General features: G+C 43.5%; 1 protein-coding gene across 1 annotated transcript in view; it reads left to right on the top strand.

Moving 5' to 3' along the window:
* Positions 1 to 6,255: 6,255 nt before the first annotated feature.
* map7b (microtubule-associated protein 7b) overlaps positions 6,256 to 22,048 on the top strand; it is a 50,476-nt gene continuing 34,683 nt past the window's right edge. The window contains exon 1 of the mRNA XM_056294174.1: positions 6,256 to 6,301. Within this exon, the coding sequence (XP_056150149.1) occupies positions 6,256 to 6,301 (46 nt within the window). The remainder of the gene's footprint in view (positions 6,302 to 22,048) is intronic.

Here is a 22,048-nt window from a genome sequence, read left to right as displayed (position 1 = left end):
CTACTGCTACTACCAGTCACTACTACTACTACTACTATTACTACTACTACCACCAGTCACTACTGCTACTACTATTACTACTACTACTATTACCAGTCACTACTACTACTACTACTACCACCACCACCATCACCAGTCGCTACTCCTGCTGCTACTACTACTACCAGTCACCACCACCACCACTACTACTACTACTATTACCAGTCGCTACTACTACTACGACTACTACTACCACCCTCACCATCACCAGTCGCTACTCCTGCTGCTACTACTACTACTACTACTACTACTACTACTACAGGATGAGACACAGACCTATGTACTTGCTTCCTTTAGTGCCGCTTGCTGAGGCAGTGTAGGTATGAATATGTATGTCTACGAGGAGGTAAAAGCTTCTATTACCACGTCATCTCACCAGCTATTACCCTCCCTTGTTGTAGTGTAAGAAGTACAGGGGTTGCTAATATGGCTGCTTGTCATGTTTTTGTTTTTCAAACAAGGCAATAATCATTTTAGAAGGAATGGGGAGCGATTGTATCCATCTTGGCCAAATACGGTGTTAAACATTTAATCAAATACATACATCTTTTTAAGGAATAGAAATAAAATGAACAGTACTTCACCTGCCCATGGCCTTATTTGTTAGATTTGAACAAACTCCCCGTTTTCATTGCATTTCTTCCACAACTGATAGAAGTAGCAGAAGAGTTGCATAGACAAAGTTAACTGTATGTGGATACTGATCCAAGAGAATATCGGTATAGATTACTGAGATTCTCCGCAGGTAATGTGGCTAATGCATACAGAGATGATCTATGCATTTTGTCGTCAACAATACCATCATCTACTCAGGGATTAATTGCAGAGATTTAGAATTGATACCTCTATTTTCTTGGGTCATTACATCGCCATATGTCTACGTGTTTGTACGATATATAAATGAGCTGTTTTGATGCTTGCCCTCTTTGCCGTGATTGGCCCTCTCCATGAATCCTCGGGTGGATGTAGTTCTGTGATTGGTCAGCTGTGGAGGATCAGACCTGGATACAGCTTGCATGCATGCGTGTATGTGTGCATGTGTGTGTGTGTGTGGGTGGGTGTGTGTGGGTGTGTGTCTAAGTGAAAGGACAACAACTAATGACATCATTTAAATGGAGAGCAAAGACAGCTCAGTGTAAACAATATAATAGGGAATCATGTGTGAATAATATGCTGTGTGCGTGTGTGTGTATGTGTGTGTGTGTGTGTGTGCAAGGCAGGGCAGGGCAATGTCAGGGGTGTCCTGGTTGGGGGTTTTGTCTGGCTGCAGGGGGTCAAGTTCAGATCATTCTCCATAACACCATCTGCTTCTGCAGAACCACATCCTAGAGAGAGATAATTAACAAGGATTTTACACCATCATGTTCCCAAAAACAACACAGGCTATATGCAACATCACCAGCAAGTGTTGTGAAAACAGTAGTAACATAACAAGAGGATGTTACAGGTGCTGCTGTTATGAAAGACAAAATCAAATACTGATAAACACAGAGAATTAATGCTATGCAAAAATGAAAAAAAAAGACCAATGTGGTCTCATAACAAAATGAGGGACCAATGAGGGGCCTCGGTACATTATTCCCGGGCAGGTTAACCCAGCACGAGCTATTCCTTTCGCTGGTGCCGTTATATTATGAATGAGATCTGGGAATGAACAGCGGTCATGGAGGTGCTGGTCTGAGTCGTCAAACAAATGGTTTCTGACTAAGTTATGTTGCTATGGAGAGATCTGTCTGCTGCTTGGAAGGCTCTCTGAACAGAGAGAGATAAGACGGAGCGAACGAGAGAGAGAGAGAGAGAGAGAGAGAGAGAGAGAGAGAGAGAGAGAGAGAGAGAGAGAGAGAGAGAGAGAGAGAGAGAGAGAGAGAGGAGCGAGAGAGAGAGGAGAGAGAGAGAGCAGTGAGAGAGAGAATTCAAGAAAGGAGCAAAAAGACAAGTAAGAGCTGTCAAACACTAAAGCAGGACATCAGACCGTGTGCAACAAAAAACAAGAGGATGCAAGAGACAGACAGACAGACAGACAGACAGACAGACAGACAGACAGACAGACACCAGGCCTTTTGAGACCGTCATCACTTAGGATAATGTGTTATCATGATTCTGAAATTGGCTTTATTGTAACTGATTTAATTTGGTGCTATTCTGAGAAGTGTTATCATGTGGTTTAATTTCACGTCTCCCATTGAACCTTGACAATCGATCCCTCCAATTAGGACACACTGGCACACTGATGTATTATAGTACATACACAGCAGGACGTTTAGGGGAAACTGTGGTGTCTTTGCCAAAATGATATATTTTCAGTAAAGTTCTTGTCATAATTTGTCTCCCGCTTATGGTGGTGATTGCAGCGGTGGTCATGACGGTAATTACCGTTTTGCTGCTTTCTATCAACGCGTTCTGAGTCCAAACAGCCTCTATTGTAGACTTTGATGTAAGTCGGATGGTTGCAAAAAGACACAGTTTGGCTGGATGTACCCGAACTGCTGCCCCTAAAAATATTTTCTGCTCATTAAACCAGCACACTTCACCTGCAAATGTATCTGACCTCTTCCTTGTTTTTCACTGGCCTGTGGTGTGGGTCCTGATCCCTCACACACACACACACACACACACACACACACACACACACACACACACACACGCACACACACACGCACACACACACGCACACACTTACAATCACAAATTAATCCAAATAAGTCATGAGTGGAGCAGAGAGGGGTCTTGGCCTCAAAATCAATCACCCCCCCCCCTCTCTCTGTGCCGATTATGGTCCTCTATGAAGAGCCCCAAGCATTAATCAACAGAGGATCAGTGATCAGTCGTCCACCAAATTGGAAAAGTGTGACATCTATTCCCATCAAGTCATGTAACAATTTAGGTCAAGGAAACCAAACCACTCCTCCCTATTGCTCCACATCTCCCTGGTTTATCACGCACTGAAGAGCACCAGGTGCACATTTGTGTGATTCCTCATTTACAGATATATAAATATATATGTGAGAGAGAAGTACGTATGGATAGAGAGAAACTGATAGAGGGGGAGGGAGAGAGAATCCCCTTGTACGGTGGGTTTTATTGATCAATCATGTTTTTTTGTAAAGATCCAAAGATCCCATTCTCCCAGGAGCCAATTATAGATATTCTGAGAAGGCTGTCACCCTCAGGGTGGTACACACACACACACACACACACACACACACACACACACACACACACACACACACACACACACACACACACACACACACACACATGACCTTCAGCTTTACCTCAGCCCTAACCATCATCTACTGACTTGCTTTTGCAGCTGTTGTATAACCACCTTCCTGTGGACCCCATAGCAGACGTTGGAAGACAAAGGATGCACATCAAGCACACAAAGGAAAAAAAGAGGGTAAACACATAGAAACATGTGTTTACCTCGGGGTTTACCTACGAGTTGGCGGGGGGGGGAGGTCTGGAAAACAAATTGATAGCTAAAGGGGAGCTTAGGTTACATTTCCAAGGAGAGGGAGGGGAAAATAGAGATTTTGAGCTACAGAAACAGAGACACAGAGACAGACAGACAGACAGACAGACAGACAGACAGACAGACAGACAGACAGACAGACAGACAGACAGACAGACAGAGCCAGAGAGAGACAGAAATTACAAGACCAGTGAGCGTGTTTCTCTGAGCAGAGCAGGATGAATAGAGCTTCCTGTTTTGCCATCAGTATTCTTCAACATGGCCAGTTGCCCAGCATCCCTCTTGTTTTCCCAATTTTGTCTGTCATCCCATCTCTGCCTATTTCTCTCCCTATCCTTCTCTGTTCCTCCTCCTCTCCATATCCCATCAATACAGGATGACACCTCCCCAAATGTATATATTTGTATTTTGGTAATATGCTCATTTGTGACATGTTATTAAAGACAGGCCTTCCTCCCCGTACCCGCAGACCGGCATCTCTCAATCCCCCCCCCCCGATCTGCCAGGGGAATCGCTAAACAGCTGGTTGCCGTGGTAACCTCCCTCCATGTACCAATCGGCAACTATCTTACTCGGCATTTGGGTGGGGGTAAACCTGCGTAGCATACAGTATGAACAGAGATTAGCATGCATTTTCAGCCAGAGACCATTGAGCTCTTCTTCACATGCCTCTGGGATAATTCAAACAGCATGACCCTATTCTTCAATTTTAGCTGTTTGGATGTGTCTCTGTAAAAGGGTGAATATAAGATGAAATATTCACTCAGATTGAGGGAAATTTAAAAAAAGGCCAAATTATTAATGATTGAGAGGCATTAAAGCTAATACATTTTCATTAAAATGTGTGATACACAATTCCTCTCTTGCATATTGACTTTTAATACAACGCATTTCAGTGTCTAATGTGCACCTTGACTTGCTACTGGATGATAGCATTTTCGCTTAACGTTTGAATATACAGGTCATTTTATTTTGACAATCTGTTCATCAATCAGTCATTGATATTCACACCAGACTCCGCTTATCTTCAAATTGTGCCTAAGATGTCTAGTAAAACAGGCATTAAGCCCTATGAAAGGAGAACATTTAAGTTTCACGGATGAACATTTTAAACTGCAGGAGTAGTGCACCCCCTGCTGGTATCATAAGCTAAAGTGAGGCTTGTGAAATACTGGGTGCCAGATCACAGCCTCAAATAAAACTTGCAAGGTAGTCATGAGTAAGTAACTCTCTTCTGCACCTCTGCAACTACTGCTTGAGTTAGAAGTGAATTGGTCTCTGGTCTGGTAGAGCGGCATGGTGGCGACCAGAAGATCTGCAGAACTCCGAAGTGTGAATGCATGAAAGTGTGTAACCACTCCACCAGCCTACTACTGCAAATTAGAGAGCTTGTACTCCGCCATCCATACTCTGAACCTATGTACTGGCGCCCCGACCAACCAGAGGAGGCGCTAGTGCAGGGACCAGGAGACATGCCCACATCCGGTGTCTGTAGGGATGCCCGTCCAAGCTGGAGGTAACGTGGGGATTCGAACCGGCGATCCCCGTGTTGGTAGGCAATGGAATAGATCGCCACGCTACCCAGACGCCCCACAAATGTTAAAAATTAGTTTCACTGTGAAAAGGGTTGTGACCATCTCTATTACCTCATTATCTTACCCCCCAATAATTTGCAAGTAAGGACATTATCGTGATATTTGCACCATTTCTTTATTAATAATTCCTTTTACTGGGATGGTCTCTGTTGGAGTTATTATAATAGTGAGCAGATGTTGCATGGCAACCATCTTGATAAAAAAGGGAACATTAAAATTAATGTTTTAAATGGTTATGTTATCTATCTTAATCCGGTGTTGCGGAATTATTTATTGGTCTTTTATCAGACCCCTTAGATGTAACGATTAACCTTCAATTTATTTTAGTAAATTGATCCTTATTGATGGGAGGCAAGATGAACTGACAAATATGCTTGTTGATGGGGCCCTGCTGCAACGGTATCAAGATTGCCCTCGGTCATTTGGCACTATCATATGCTTGCCAGCAGATGTCGCTACAATGCTTAATGTTTCTGTCTAAAACAACAGCAACCTTGGGTTCAAGAGGACTCATTGACAACTGCATAACAACTCTCTGAGATCGTCCAAAACGAGACTTTTTAACGATCCAACAGGTAAGTTATATCTCCCAGGAGAACCGGCCTAAAGTTTTGACAGGCGCTAAAATTAGACATTAAAGCCAATTTAACTTTTACAAGTTTTAAGAAAAGCTCGTTTGCTGTCATCTTGCTGGTGTGTACGTTGGTCCGCACGTTTGTGTTGTCCCCCACCTGTCCGCGGGGGGGACCCGTGCGCTCTCTGCGAGACCAGTCTGGTTCCGTTTTTTTTCCTAATTTGAATTTAACAGAGGTGCAATTTTGACACAACACGATACTCACGCAAAGGGGTGTCTTAACACAAGAGAAATACAAATAAAAAAGAAACATACAAGAAGATTACGTGTTATACACAACTCATCATGGGGGTAAACAAACTCCGGGGGTGTGTTGGCAAAAATCCCAATGTCCTAAAAAGAGAGTTTGTCCTGGCTCATTTGCATTTATGTGGGCCAGTGTCATATTTGACCAGCTATATCAGTGAGTTAATGACACGGGCTGTGGTCGGGATCCCGTTGATTGATATTAGTGAGACTGAAGGTCGGACGGGTTGTCGCTGTGTAATCCCTCTCAGCTGACGTCAGCAGAAATGGCGGACCGGGACGGCAGCGACGCATCTCATACCGACTCCCAAGGTGAGTTCCTATCGCCAGGAAACAAGACTTAACAAAACTTTTTGATTTAAGCGACACAATGTCAAGTCGTCCGAGACTTCGCGTTCGTTTGAGAAATAGTTATTCCTTTTCCTCCCCCGCCCCGCCGTCGCCCGAGTGCTTTAAATGCCGTGAGAATTAAGAGCGCCCGGAGGTTACGCGAAACCGGTCATGGGAATAGGATTAATTATCAACCGAGTTACCGAGAAGGTTGATTTTTTTATTATTATTATTATTATTATTGAAACTTAAACGAGTCTAACGTGTTTTTCTTTTAACGTTTTATTCCTCTTAATCGTTTCTGTGAACTTTAAGAGCGTTTCCTGCGCAGCGTTAACACCTGTTGCTGACATTTTGGGAAAGTGGCCGAGTAAGAAAAACCCGCGTGCCAGAGTTCCCTCGTATCTCCGTCCACAGACGTGACAGGTGACTTCATGGGAAAAAAGACAAGGGCTCGTCTTTAAACCTAGCAGTGTCCCAAAAGGCAGCACGCACAACCTCCTCACCCCCCCCCCCCCCAGTTTAGGCTATGTAACACATCGTGGCCTGCGTTTATCTGGGGATATTATGTAGGGGGGGGGATGTCTCCCACGGCGGAACAGGCTTCACTAAACCCATTTAATGCTGGTGTTTTGAAGCGTGCTCCTCCACGGTGAACTAGACCAGTGTTTCTCAACCGGGGGTCCGCGGACCCCTAGTGGTCCGTGGTGTAATTGCAAGGGGTCCGTGAAAATAAAATATCTTTTAAAAAAAAGATCCTATGACATTTATAGAAATAGGATTATTTTACTCAAATGTGACTGAGACCTTTATCTACCTAAACTGTAAAGGGTAACAGGACTTTTTTCTCTAATTACATCTGTTTCACAAGTGTAATTTATTGTATTTTAATAAGAGATCTCGCTCCCGTTTGCATTGTTAAAAGTTACTGCATAAAAATTCTGTTGTTACATATATCTGAAAGTTACTGAGTACATACTCTGTTTTGTTACATATATCTGAAAGTTACTGCATAATAATTCTCTTTTGTTAACTATATCTAAGTTACAACTGAAAGCTCTTATTTTTGCCCCAAAGAGTGAATAAATGCTATAATGCAATTTAAAATGCAGTTTCTACTGTTTCTACAAATTGCAACCCCCCTCCCCCAAGATCAGGTGGAGGGGTCCTCAGGGTAGATCAAAAATGCGCAGGGGGTCCAGGACCCCAAAAAGGTTGCGAACCACTGAACTAGACTGTGTGTGTTTGGTTGATGGGAGTGAGTCTAGCGGTCTATGCTCCACTCGCAAGGTCGTGACTCTTTGGATCATCGATCGAGTTGTTTTTCTCTTATTTATAAAATACAAATACGTACATGGGCCCTATAATAAACGATTCCGTCTTCCATTTACGTTACTTTGGATAGCGAAGGTGTTGGGTTTTATTTACAGGGCCGGGTCATAGACTGATTCATTGGTGTTGAGTCATCAGCCAAAAGTAAAATAAAACATGACAGCTGTGTTGTGCTTTTCTTTTTTTATGCAGGTTTGAGGTTGTTTTTAATAGTTTGTCTCAAAAGTATTCTAAATTGGATGTTGTAAAAAAAAAAAGAAGTTTATCCCTCAATATGTAAATTATGCAAATGTCTATGGCCATAGAATCAGAGGGTTTTGTTTTTTTAATTTATTTTTTTAAAAGATTTTGTTTGGTAAATATCAGCATATTTCTTTGAATTGTACTACGGAGTTTACCAGCAATATTGTGTTTTTATTGGAGGGCTTCTCCCTGTGTATCCATTCTTGCTTCTCTCTCTCTGGCTGAATAGGGTGATGTGTGAGAAGGGTGTGTATCCTAGCCTATCCGGTTAAAGTCTAAGTGTAGGATTACAGTGTTACTGTATGCTGTGGGGACAAAGATCAGATTCCTCTTTCTTGAACGTGTTTGTATGTGTGCACATAGGAAATGCTGGGGGAGTTTAAAGAATGAAAGAATTTATGCATAATGTCTTTCAAACCCAATCTCCATCAATAATAGGTTTAAAAAATGAGATCAGTGGCCTCACTCAAGCACTTACTTTAATGAACCCTCAACAGAGGATATTCACTCTATTGGTGCTCTACTGAAATCTCATTAAACACAAGATGTATTACAGGCCTAAACAGTAAAAAAAGATGACATTTGCTGTTAATTTTTTAAAATCAGAAATTGGATTTGCTTGTGATGAGGGGTGCCTCTGAAATTAATATCTTTTTTTTTTTTTACTATCATACTGAGGCCATAACAAGGCCGCTGTGTGCCCTGCTGTGCTGGCAAGAAGTGTGCACAGTTATCATCTGTATTTCCATTTGTGCTGCAGCTGAAATGATTACTAGGAAGTTCTGCAGAAAAAATGCTATGCCTACAATAAATGACACATGCAACAGCATCCATCTATATAATGCACATGTGACATGTCTCCTTCACTAGCCACAACACTGATACAGACATTTTTGTTTTGTTTTGGCTTCTGATTGAAAATGCCTGCTTGTTTCACTTTCAGTATGCATTGTATAAGGTCAGTGCAGGATGTAATAATGATGCCAGATGATATCAACCCCTACCAGATCTGTTGTCACCGGCTCTGACATGATGTAAAACCAATCATTGAACACTGATGTCATTAAGACCTCCCATCAGCGTGATCTGGTCAAGTATGTTAATCACAGTCATTAAATGGTGTTGAAAATCTAAAAATAAACATGGTTTAGAACCACTCTATGCCAAACATGTTCTAATGGAAATGCCATTGGAATGGTTTCTTTACATGCTCAGAACCGTTCCACCTAGCAATGACAAAGGACCATAAGTCTGGTTACAATGGGCAAAGTGGTGGCCTTTGACCCAAAATGGCAGCTAGTGGTTCTGTTGAAGCACAATGCTGCTTGTCCTTTTGAGCCTTGAGTCTTCAGGATTCTGAGCTGTCTTGGTGAAATTTATTTATGCTGTGTGTGTGTGTGTGTGTGTGTGTGTGTGTGTGTGTGTGTGTGTGTGTGTGTGTGTATGCCGGCAAAAGGAGAGGCCTTTGGATGCTGGTCCAGGAGCAGATGTTTGTAGTCTTGTTTGCATATTGTAGGTGTTTCCTGTAATATGACCAGCCTATAATGATTTGGTTGCCCCTGGTCAATCAACCTCCGCTCTTGACCTCCTCTGTCAATACACCAGCTAAATAAAGCTCAGGGTGTGCAGTACACATGCAAAACCAATTTTTATATATGTGACAGTTATTGCACCCCCTCTCCTATTGAACACAATGCATTGATTCATCTTTCCATTTACACTAGGTCCCTCTCAACGTTGTATTTTTCCAGTGGAGCGGTGCCTAGACATGAATAAAAACATTAAATTTACAGAAGTACAAATGCAAAATAACTGATGGCCCTTTAAGTAGAAAACAGGGTGGAACCATATGCCACGTGCTTAATGCACACACTCTGCACAGAGGCAAGTTGAATACTATTGTAAATGCGTGTTTGTGTGTGTGCCTACTAATGCATGTGCGTGCAAAGTTGTGTGTGTACTTTACGTTTAAGTGTGCTTAAAATCTGTTCTCCCGTCTTCCCCTCTTCGCACGTCATCGGCTTACATACTGATGCCGTCAGGAAAAACCCTTTCCTTGCACCAGCCTACCTCCTGTTGTTTGAGTCACACTGAATGTTTTAATAGTCGCATTGCCTGCTGAGCCTGCATGTGTGTGGCTAGCATCAGTGTGATGTGCATCCTCTATGTTTCTGTTTACTGGGCTGACCTGGCCAGAAAAGGAATCATGAAAGGAGAGGGAAATAGATGGAGGTGAGGAAATAGATGGAGGTGAAAGATAGATAGCTGGAGTCCTAGTAGTTGCCTTGAGAAGAGTGACAGAAGAGAAGAAGGAGACTTAAAAAGAGGAATGGAATCTTTCCATTTCTCCACCATTCCAGTCCTGAGGATTAAATATTCTTCTCTAAGCCAAGAGCTCATCCTCATCCTCACTCTTTCTCTTTCTTGCTCCCTCTTCACTTTCACTCTGTAATCTTCCCATTCCATCAGTTTTCTTCTGCATCTCTGCCACTGTCTTCATTCATCTCTCCATCCTCGACTCTTTCTTCTGTACTCTTTCGCTCCTCCTCTTACCCACCTCTCTCCGTCTCCTCTCCTGTCACTTTTGCAGATGAGGAGCGAGCAGCCAGAGGAGCTCTAGCTATTAGCATTAGCTGTTAGCCAGACGGGTCACTGTAAACAGGAAGGATTGAGGGTGACTTTACCTCTTGGCACCCCCCCCCCACCCATCATCATTCTCCTCGGGTGTCTCCTAACCTGCCCCCTCCCACCCACCGCTGCAGGGTGGGATGGGCAGGGGTGGGTGAGTTAGCAACGGGCTCGAGAGTTAGCAACAGGGCAGGCTATGCCATACAGTAAAGGACGAGGTGGAGGGGGAGGAGGGGGCTGCCCGCAGGGCATGGGGAGGCTAGGGAAGGGAGGCAGCCGTTCAGCTATCCCTTCCCTCTTCACCATCTCAGAGGAAGAGGAGGGACAGAGACGCTGTGGGGCTCGCACAAGGAAGAAAAGAGGTACTCACAGAGGAGGCAAGAGAGAGAATGAGCTTGTGGTGTATTTGCATGTTGTGATAGTTGGCTGGTATAATTTGATATAGGTTTTAAACTCTTCAGTACTAATATATGTATGTAGTGTGTGTGTGTGTGTGTGTGTGTGTGTGTGTGTGTGTGTGTGTGTGTGTGTGTGTGTGTGTGTGTGTGTGTGTGTGTGTGTGCGCGCGCGCAACTGTTTGGCATTATGCTGTGTCTGCGACAGAGAACTATTACTCCGGAGGAGGATGTTTAACCAGTCTCTGTAAAGCCACTGTAGTCGACAAAGAAAATGTGATTTGTCAGCAATTACAGGTGGTGGGGTAAAACAGAAGTAAGTGTGTGTGTATAATTATTCACTTAGCAGTTTCTTGCATGAGGAAGTGACAGACCCTATTGACCTGTTAATTTCAGCCCCTGGGTGACAGGTGACTGACAGGTCCATCGAGAGACCACGGGGGAGGTTTGTGTGTGTGTGTGTGTGTACTGAAAGCAGCTGACAAGGCAAGAGTGGGTCAACACAAGGGCAACAGAGGAAAGTGAGGATGCAGTCCCACAGACAGATTTGTGTGTATGTGAATGTAATGCATGGGTAAGCACAGCAGTCATTCAACAGGACACCACAGCGAGAGTCCTAGCAGGTGTAAATGAAGGACATAGTAAAAACTCCACTCTAGCCTGAATTTTTTTGGTCTTTATTTTGCCTTTTGATATAGAAAATCTGAATCCTAATCAATCTGAAAATCTGTTTAGTAGATTTCTCTGTTTAATGTTTGGAAAACATGTCAGCAAATAAGCCATTCCTTCCCTTTTCAGTATCGGTACGATCTGGACTGTTTGGCAGTCAGTTTTGGCAGACAGTCTAGTCTTGTTGATACCAGCCCTGTCCTGTTCTGTCTGATTTGGGATTAGGGTTTAAAACCCAAAATAGTAAGGAACGTTAGGAGGTGGAGGGGGCTCGTTCTCATGGGAAGTGTAGTATGAGGGAGTATCGTTTGGAGAGTCAACATGGAAGTAACTGCTTTGGTCAAATTAGGGCCATCTAGTAAATCCATGGATGTGTTATAGTGGAACTGGATACCGGATCTAAAAATGGCGCCTGTTCATTCTTATGAGAACTGCTCGCCTGGTGCATATGCCGGAAAGGTTTCTGGCTTCCGGGTTACTTCCGGTCACACGGGGCCCACTGAATATGCACAGTAGTGTTACTCCCATCATGCCTCTAGACTATGAGAACGGCTCGTACACAGCCGTGCCGTCATGCAGGAAAAAAGATTTTTTCTGGGCTTTTTCTGGACTTTGGAAATTTTTTTAAAAAGCTTAAAACCTCATGGTTTAAAAATATACAATACAAAGAGTAATAATTGACCATGATTATAGCTGCAGGTGTCCTGTCAACAGTTTTACAGGCGTCTCCTTTACAATGGTGGTCTATGGGGAAAATGCTTTTTGGGCCGCAGGGGATTTTTCGCTGCAATACCGCGGGCGGGTGACCACTGGGAAAAATTGGCTGCAGTTCTACTATAATACATCCATGAGTAAAACTTAAAGGGGGGGGGGCATTTTTAGGTTAATTAAAAATGGACAACATAACTTTCTGTGGTAATTTTGCCGAGTGTAGGTGAACTATAACTGATGTAAAATTTACACTGCATTTTCTCAGCTGACCCACAATGTAGTAGTATGGATGTGCATCAGAAAGCTGGAGAAATAAAATAAAAGAATGTGACTTGTTCTCTCTGTATTTAAGATTTAGAAGTTTTAAGTAGTTTCAAAATACTTTTGTTAGTTTCTTTTGTGATTTATAAATGATATGAATAAATAGTTCATCGATCTGCTATACTTCAATTTCTCGATGTCCCATTTTTTGTGGGGTTTTTTGCCCCTCTCCTCCTCTCGTCTGTATGTGCTCCCTTTGTAAGGTTTTGTTTGATTTTTGACTTGAAAGCCATGCCCATGTCTAAGTGTGCATGTATGCACACACTCTGTGGCCAGTCTGAGTCCATCCAACTGGCTGAAATCATGATCCTGGTCATTTGTCGGGTGAGTTAAAAGTGTAAAAAACAGCGGGCGTCCGGGCAGTGTAGCGGTCTATTCCGTTGCCTACCAACACAGGGATCTCCGGCTCGAATCCTCATGTTACCTCCGGCTTGGTTGGGCGTCCTTACAGACACAGCTGTATCTGCGGTTGGGAAGCCGGCTGTGGGTATGTGTCATGCTTGCTGCACTAGCGAGTCCTCTAGTCAGTCGGGGCGCCTGTTTGGGGGGAGAGGAAAACTGGGGGGAATAGCATGATCCTCCCACGTGCTATGTCCCCCTGGTGAAACTCCTCACTGTCAGGTGAAAAGAAGCGGCTGGCAACTCTACATGTATCGGAGGAAGCATGTGGTAATCTGCAGCCCTCCCCGGATCAGCAGAGAGGGGGTGGAGCAGAGACCGGGACGGCTCGGAAGAGTGGGGTAATTGGCCGGGTATAATTGGGGAGGAGAAAAAAGGGGGAAAAATTCCAACAACAACAAAAAGTGTAAAAAAAACAAACTTGAAAATTGATTGGTTGGAGATTTAAGTGTGTTGATTTTTTTAATTAGCGGCACAGTGGCCCAGGGGTTAGCACTATTGCCTCACAACAAGAAGGTCCTGGGTTCAAACCCCAGGCCATCCCAGGTCCTTATCTGTGTGGAGTTTGCATGTTCTTCCCCATATCTGCGTGGGTTTCCTCCCACCATCAAAAAAAGACATGCATGTTAGGGTTAATACTCCTGTCTGTGCCCCTGGCCAAGGCAATAGGAAAGAAGAACTGGAGCTGGTCCCCGGGTGCTGCAGCTGCCCACTGCTTCTATACAATTGGATGGGTTAAATGCAGAGAACAAATTCATGAGAAATGTGCTGTTCTTCCCTTGAGAAAACACGTTTCTGCAGCTTCATGGTTGTTGGGAATGGTTGACGTTCGCATGCTAAGACTTTTCCTCAATGGGGCAAGTATTCAAAAGTAGTGCACTCAAGGCTTGAATATTAAAGAGTGGAGTAGAATGAATGGAGAGAAGAGGAGAAAGCACAGGGAGCTCTTGCAGGGGTCATGGTCTCAAGTTTTTGTTCATATACTGTACGTACTATAGTATTGTCTATTATTGGTCCAAAAATGCAAAAGGTGGCCATGATATGGACTGGTCTAAGGCAATAGACCACATCTAATTGGTTATCATGCATGGGGGCACAGCATGTGAGCATTTGCACACACAGATAAGGCAAAAAAATGGACGAAAGTGTGGACTTATGTGTATACCTAATGCACTTTGTTGTAGTGCTGTTTGAATAATGGCAGTGATCTTGGCCACCAGCACTCGGCCCTCAGGCATATGTTATCCAGGCCAGAGTGCTTGACTTGGGGTTAGAAAAGAAAGCCCCCGCCCCTGGCCCCTTGCCTCACCGGCTGGAGCTTAGTTTAGCATTAGCGGTGGCTAATCCTCTCGGGCTGCAGCGGAGGCAGGGGGCACACCCCCTGTTAGCCTGCTACCCACTGGCCAGGACAGCACAGCTCTAATCACCAACACCGACCATTTAATCTGACTGCCGATGGAGATAGGCGGGGGATGGGATGCATGTGCGTATACTCACACACACACACACACACACACACACACCACCAATAGTGGAGAGAGGGACAGATTAAACAGTCGCACTCTCCCTCTGTCTGCCCCCCCCACACACACACACACAGGCAGAGAGGGGGTTGGCGAGCAGCCACATCTTCTCACACGCAAAGAGTCAGTTCTCTACAACAGTGACACCAACCAAAGCTAACGCCGCCTTTCCTGCTTTCCCTCTCTCTCTCTCTGGATGTTTGTTTTTGGTTGGTCTGGGACTTCTTGTTTGGCTTTACCCTTCATCAACTCATTGAACCATGGATTTTAGATCTTTGCTCATCTGCTTCTGTGTGGGATGTATTGGGGAAGGGCAGGCTTTGAATCGTACCCTCCAATCTGACTAGCTGTACTGTGATGCTGGCCAGGAAGGGGTCACCGGGGTCCCGTCTTGGCATCAGCCCCTTGAAATCATGAATCAAACTCCAGGTAATGAGCTCTACTTGCCCTTTGGGACCTGTGTATAATTCATCACTAGCCTAACACTCAACAGGGCAGGGTTTTATCATCAGATGTCAAACTGTTGTTAATTTTACAAATTTGCAACCCTTTCAATTCTAGCTTTGCCAGGTTTTTGTTTTCAGCTCTACCAGTGCCACACACTTTAGTGGGTAACTATTTTTCCCCCCTCTTACTGGCTTTTTGCAAAAGGAGCAATCCATCCTGATGTAGCTGTGGGGTGTTAAGCCCACTTTGAATGGCAGATAAGGGGATAGGTCTAGAGGGCTTCGCTTAGAAATGTGATGGCTCACTGGGTAGCAAAAGCTGACTTGTGATCCCAAGTTCCTTTGGCCTACAGTTTTTGGGGTCAGAAGGAGGGGACTCGTGTGTGTGTGTGTGTGTGTGTGTGTGTGTGTGTGTGTGTGTGTGTGTGTGTGTGTGTGTGTGTGTGTGTGTGTGTGTGTGTGTGTGTGTGTGTGTGTGTGTATCTGAAATGGCGGGGGGTTGGTACTCTAAGCTCTATTGAGGTGTACTGGGTAGTTGGCTTCAGGATATTGCATAGGGATGGATTTTGGGGAGTCATTAGATTTTCAGCTCGTAGAAGCAATTTTTAAACACCTCCAAATCTGTGCTATAGTGAGCAGGATTGGGTTATAACGGCATACAACTAACAGCGTTACATATACAGAATACAGCAATGAAGTATCTCTGTTAGGCCCACGCTGTGTTTCAAAACACCAGTATTCAGATTACAGTTACTTTAGATTTTGACAATACTTTTCGAATACTTTCCTCATCAGCGGCGGTAGATTTATAATGCGCCTTAGTTCATGTAGTGCGTTCGTGCTTGGTGCGTGTGTGTCTGTGCACAGTTCCAGTGTAAATTTCTGCTTCGCTGTCATAGTCTATTTCTCATTTATGCAACTTTAATAAAAGTAATAGCAATGTGAGGTCAACTGAAAAAGCCCCCCCCCCCCCCCCCAAAGTGCCAACCCATCTGATATGCCCTGGTGCTGATTGTTTTCCTTTTAAAAATAATAATACAAGATGAACTATTTTCAACTCTGCACATGCACATTTCCTCCTGCATGCACCACACTTCAGTAGTGCACAGTGGTGATTTGCAGATGGTTAATACATATTGAGATAATAGCATGGAGATGCCAGTAACACCAAGGAATAAGTAACAGCATGGCATGAATAATATTGATACAGCACAACTGTTTCACATGTGCGCTTTGGAGATGTATTCAAAATGTAATCTGATTAAGTTACTCATTGTGAGTATTGAAACTGAATGTTACTGATTACATGTAGGACAGTGTGTTCAGTATTTGGGCACTAGATACTTTTAAAAAATATTCTGCTAAAGCAGGCATCCGGGTGGCATGGCAGTCTATTCCGTTGCCTACCAACACGGGCGGGGATGGCTGGTTCGAATCCCCGTGTTACCGCCGGTTTCATCAGGCGTCCTTACAGACACAATTGGCCATGTCTGTGGGTGGGAAGCCGGATGTGGGTATGCCTCCTGGCCACTGCACTACCGCCTCCTCTGGTCGGTCGGGGTGCCTGTTCAGGGGGGAGGGGTAACTGGGGGGAATAGCGTGATCCTCCCACACGCTATGTCCCCCTGGTGAAACTCCTCACTGTCAGGTGAAAAGAAGCGGCTGGCGACTCCACATGTATCGGAGGAGGCATGTGGTAGTCTGCAATCTGCAACCCTCCCTGATCGGCAGAGGGGGTGACGCAGCGATCGGGACGGCTCGGAAGAGTAAGATAATTGGCCGGATACAGTTGGGGAGAAAAAGGAAAAATCAAAATAAATAAATAAATTATATATATAGGAGAATTAAGAAAGAGAAGAAATTTGAAAGACTCGGTTAGTTTTGTGACTTAAAGTATAGGTGGATATTGAACATCACCACGTGGAACGTACAACTATTCGGAAGATTGAAAGTATAGAAGGAAACTGAAATTTTCATAGACCATAACCTAGTACTTACCCAACCATCATGAACAGCATGAACAGATTAACCATGAAAATACGAATTGAACCTTGGAGTTTAAGCAGCTGCATAATATAATTATCCCTCAAAAAATTATGGATTGGTAAGATATGTTCCAAGTTATATCCAGTGACTCTCTGGGATGGAAGCCACCACAGTGTTTCATTAGCCACAATTCCCAGATTAAACTCAGATTCACTCCAAGGTAGCCATCGTCTCTCTGGTCGTTTCCACGCTTTTCATTTTCATTACAAGATCTGTGTCCCTTTGGAGTTCCAGCACAATTTGGCTAGTGCCCTACGCTGCCTCCATCTGCATTCAGTCCCAGCCTCTGCTCCCAGTCACACAATGCTCCTTGACCTGCCCTGACCCCTTATGTGAATAAACTGACCTTAGCAACACTGCCGCTCTGAGCGAGCAACTTGGCTATGAAAAGGTCAAGCTGGAACCCAGGACCGTGAGGCATGGTGGGCAACCCCCCAGTACACACCCCCCCCACACACACACACACCAGTTGCATCATACATTCTTTTGTCTAAAACTACCTGTGTGTGCACATGCACAGCTAGAAAGCCAATGTAATACCAGTGCTGAGGGTTATCAGAGTCACACTGAGAGAGTGAACATTGATCACTGCATCAGTTCAGAATCATAACGCTGCACACCACTGAATGATTATATCTAAGATGTAAAAAAAAAATGTAGACCGCTTGATCTTTAGTTTGTATTTTCAATTTTGTTTTGTTTTTTCTTGTGTGCACGCGTGCACATGTGCATCTGTTTATTCCACTCTGTGCTTGTTTTGCTTTCTCCCTGTATCCATAAATAATAATGGAGGATGTGGCTCTAAACCATCCTCAACCCAGTTTAGCAGAATAGCCATGTGGCACTCACAGCGGTTTAGATGGTGCTGTATCACACTCTTATCAGTTGACAGTGCATCCGTGTGCTCTTCTAGCAATGCGTGTTGTATTACATGTATGTTTTAAGAATATCCTACTTTACTGGACATTACTCCTTTTCAGTGATATTGAAAGGGAAAATAGCATTGTGGACTGGGGGTGGGCAAAAATCAAACACACCAAACACTATATATCAGTATTTAGTACAATACTGAATATCAAGGTGGGCCATCCTTTTCTGTTAGAATGGCACCGGTCCCTCTTGCAGTGCTGTCATATAAATCCTGCAGTGTATGTGGAAGATACTGGACCATCCCCCAAAAGAGATGGAGAAAGGTGATGGAGCTGATGATGGAGAAATGTTTTGGAAAATCTAATTTACTTTGAGCTCCGGCTGACTGATCAGTAGAGCCAGCAAATCCCATGGGAGGTGTTTTGGTTTATGGATGCAGTTTGGGTTATTATCTTGTTATGAGAGAATGGTGTTTGCACAGTAGTGGGGGCACATTTTTCTCAGAAACAACCCCATGCTGCTGGGCTCTTACTCTACCAGTTAAGCTGTCATCGAATCCAGTGTCTGTCACAGGATGTCTGCCTTTTCCAGATCCACCACCATCACAACTGGCAAAAGATATTGTGGGGGTTGAAAGCGTCGCTTGGCTTTTTATAAAAAGTAAGCCATTGTGGATGTAGGAAGACAGAGTGACAGATGACTCAGCATTACTTTTTTTAATTTCTCAGGGTGTTTAGGTTGTGTGTTCCTTAAACCTGGTTAGGGTCTTTATGTTTTGGCTTTAAATGGGCATACAAGCAGTCTCCACGCAGCATTTCTACTATATATACCTGCTTTGTGAAGCTCAAACATAGCTTATTTTCAATGTATGATCAAGTTTTTCAAATTCTGTGGTGACTTTTGAGGCTGGGGCTTTCAGCCTTATGTGCTGTTCATTGTCTGTTTATACCTGTCATTTGATTGATTGCTGATTCAAATCTCCTTGACCGGCTGGGAAAATGTGGGTGGGCAAAGTGAACAAGTAGTATTTCTCCATCCTTTTACAACTCCAACTGTGATCCTGTGTAGTTCAGTTAAAAAAGTGCCGGTGTTGTGGCGGCATGGTGGTTAGCACTGTTGCCTCACAGCAAGAAGGTCCTAGGTTCGAACCCCAGGCCGTCCCAAGTCCTTTCTGTGTGGAGTTTGCATGTGCTCCCCGTGTCTGCGTGGGTTTCCTCTGGGTGCTCTGGTTACCTCCCACCATCAAAAAGACGTTGTTTGGGCATGTTTGGGTTAATACTCCTGCCTGTGCCCCTGACCAAGGTAATGAAAAGAAGAACTGGAGTTGGTCCCCGGGTGCTGCAGGGCGGCTGCCCACTGCTCCTATACAATAACAAACAAGCAAGCAAAGCAACATTTTATTTTTGTGCGCTTTTAAAAACATACAGTTACAAACTGCTTTACACTCCATACACAAAATACGAATAGATACATAAAATAAATTGAATGAATATAAAAACATGGCTTTGGGAGTAACAGACCAAACTAAAAATGAAACAAAACAGAAGTCGGGGTGGGAATCTATAAAAAGGCTTGCCTGAAAAGAAGGGTTTTTAGAAGCCGCTCAAAACAGTCCAAAGATTCAGTGAATCTAATGGATTGGGGGAGATTATTCCAGGGACTTGGGGCTAAAACTGCAAAAGCGCGGTCACCTTTTGTTTTGCAGTTGGAGAGAGGAATGGATAAAAGACCGAGGTTTGAGGATCGAAGGGGTCGGGAAGTGGAATGAGAAGATCAGAAATATAAGTGGGGGAAAGATCATGCAATGCTTTAAATGTAATCAATAATATCTTATAGCTTATTCTGAATTTTACGGGAAGCCAGTGGAGGGATCTAAGAATAGGGGTAATGTGGAACCTACGGCTATTCTGGTTAGTAGTCTAGCAGCTGCATTCTGAACCAACTGTAGACGATTTAAAGTAGCTTTGTTGAGGCCAGAGTAGAGGGAGTTACAGTAATCTAGAAGGGAGAAAATGAAAGTGTGAATTAATTTTTCAGTATCCTTAAAAGACAAAATATTTCTGATTTTTGCAATATTTCATAGCTGAAGAAAACAGGATTGGACAAGCTTAGTAACATGGTGATTGAAAGACATATTCTGGTCAAAGATGACACCAAGATTTTTAGTGGTAGGTTTGATGTTTGAATGACGTGGACCAATAAACTGATCAACTGCAGTGGCAAAGTTCTCAGGACCGATTTAAGAGAACTTCAGTTTTGTCGGGGTTTAGATGGAGGAAATTAAGGCGCTAGGATGGGTTAATAGGATGGGTTAAATGCAGAGAGTAAATTTCGTTTGTATGTATGTAAAAAATGACTAATAAAGAGTATTTCTGTATGAGCGTGGCGCAGATACTGCCGAAGTTAGGGGTTTGATTCCCACTGGGGCCAACCTTATTGTAATGTGATACAGTTGTTTCACGTAAAATGCTTTGTGTCCTCGAACTAAAACAAACACTCTAGAAATGCAGTCATTCCATTTAATTTTCTACCAGGGTGCCATTGTGCAATTGACCTGACCAAGATACTCAACCCTCAACTTCTCAGTGGCCAACAAGCATTGCCAGCTAGCTTTCTTTCTACATTGATTTTGTAATTTTATTTAGGACTGGCACATCCATTATTTGTCTTGTTTGGACTGCTAAAACTTGTGACGGCCTGGCGGCCTGTCCAGGGTGTCTCCCCGCCTGCCGCCCAATGACTGCTGGGATAGGCTCCAGCATCCCCGCGACCCTGAGAGCAGGATAAGCGATTTGGATAATGGATGGATGGACTGCTAAAACTCACATGAAAAGTTTCAGACCTCTTCTCTAAAGCTGAAACATATTCATTGGTATTTTTCTTATTATGAATAAGTCCTGTTACATGGTTGTGATTCATTCAGTCATTTCATATAGTTTATCTAAGATTTTGTGCACCCCTTATGGTTTGCAGACACCTTCAGTGAATCATTATTGTTTTTCATTTTCTCAGATGTTGCTCAGTGATATGAATGCTTTTTTTATCTCGACAAAACAAACTCCATAAGTGTTCTTGTGAGGAAGTGTTGACGTGTTCAAGTACAACATCTACCAGTCTGTTGTACCTTATCTATGATGAATGTCTTTCTCCCTCCTCCTTATTCTTTCTTACTGTGTGGCTCTCTCTTTTTGTTCCAGGCTGTCTGTAAAGAAAGGGAAGTGTTATTTGCATTGCAATGTATACCCAGGCCTTTTTGTTGAGGCAGTGGAGTTTGAGCTGTAAAAGGTGAGGAGGAATCCTGTCTGTCTGCTCTTAGCTTGTCACCACTGGTCCACTTTAGTGACCCGGTCAGCAGCTCAGAACTTCCACGACATCACTTTCTATAAATGAACAGACACAAGGAAAGGAGCCTGCGCTCTGTGTGTTTTTGCACATTTAACAGAGTGTGCTTTCAGATGTAAATTTAGTCACGTGACTTTTTGTGGCTTGTGCTCTTTCAAGTTTCACAACTCTGGATTGATGGTTGAGGAAATGCTAATGCTAACAGAGTATGTTGACTTAGGTTCAGCTCCTTTTCCTTGATAAAGTCCCAGTGTCACACCATAAACATAGTACTTTTCAAGGCAGTGATGTATTTATTTCCAACTTTTTGGACATTCACAGATACATAAGGAACTACCAATAAGATATTTTTATAGAAGATCAGTGGAAAGATAAAGGCTCTTCTGTTAACCTTACTCCTCTTGTTCTTTTGTTGTGACAGAAATGTGGGTAGGCAGGACTGTATTGGCTAGACATTGTCATCCACCTTGGCTCTGCCCCTCTTTATACAATAGACGTTACAACAATAGAAATTACATAACCAAGGACAGTGCTATTGCACCTGAGGCAATACCCTCTTGTTTATTCCACTAGACACACATCTAAAGACTTTCCATAGACAATGGTGCTCTCTAGCATGTCTCAGTGGGAATCAGGATGGGCTATTATGTGTTGGGATGGAGAAATACACGACACTGGAAATGGGCAAAATTTCCCACCAGAACTAGAGTAAAAACCAGTTTGAAAAGTCTCTGAAAACAAAATGTTTCTTGTTACTCAAAGGAATTACTATACTGAGGCAACTCTTTGGTTAGCATTGTCAAT

This window comes from Lampris incognitus, chromosome 15 (genome assembly GCF_029633865.1).
Source record: "Lampris incognitus isolate fLamInc1 chromosome 15, fLamInc1.hap2, whole genome shotgun sequence".
Lineage (NCBI taxonomy): Eukaryota > Metazoa > Chordata > Actinopteri > Lampriformes > Lampridae > Lampris > Lampris incognitus.
This window is presented reverse-complemented; position numbering and strand designations above follow the sequence as displayed.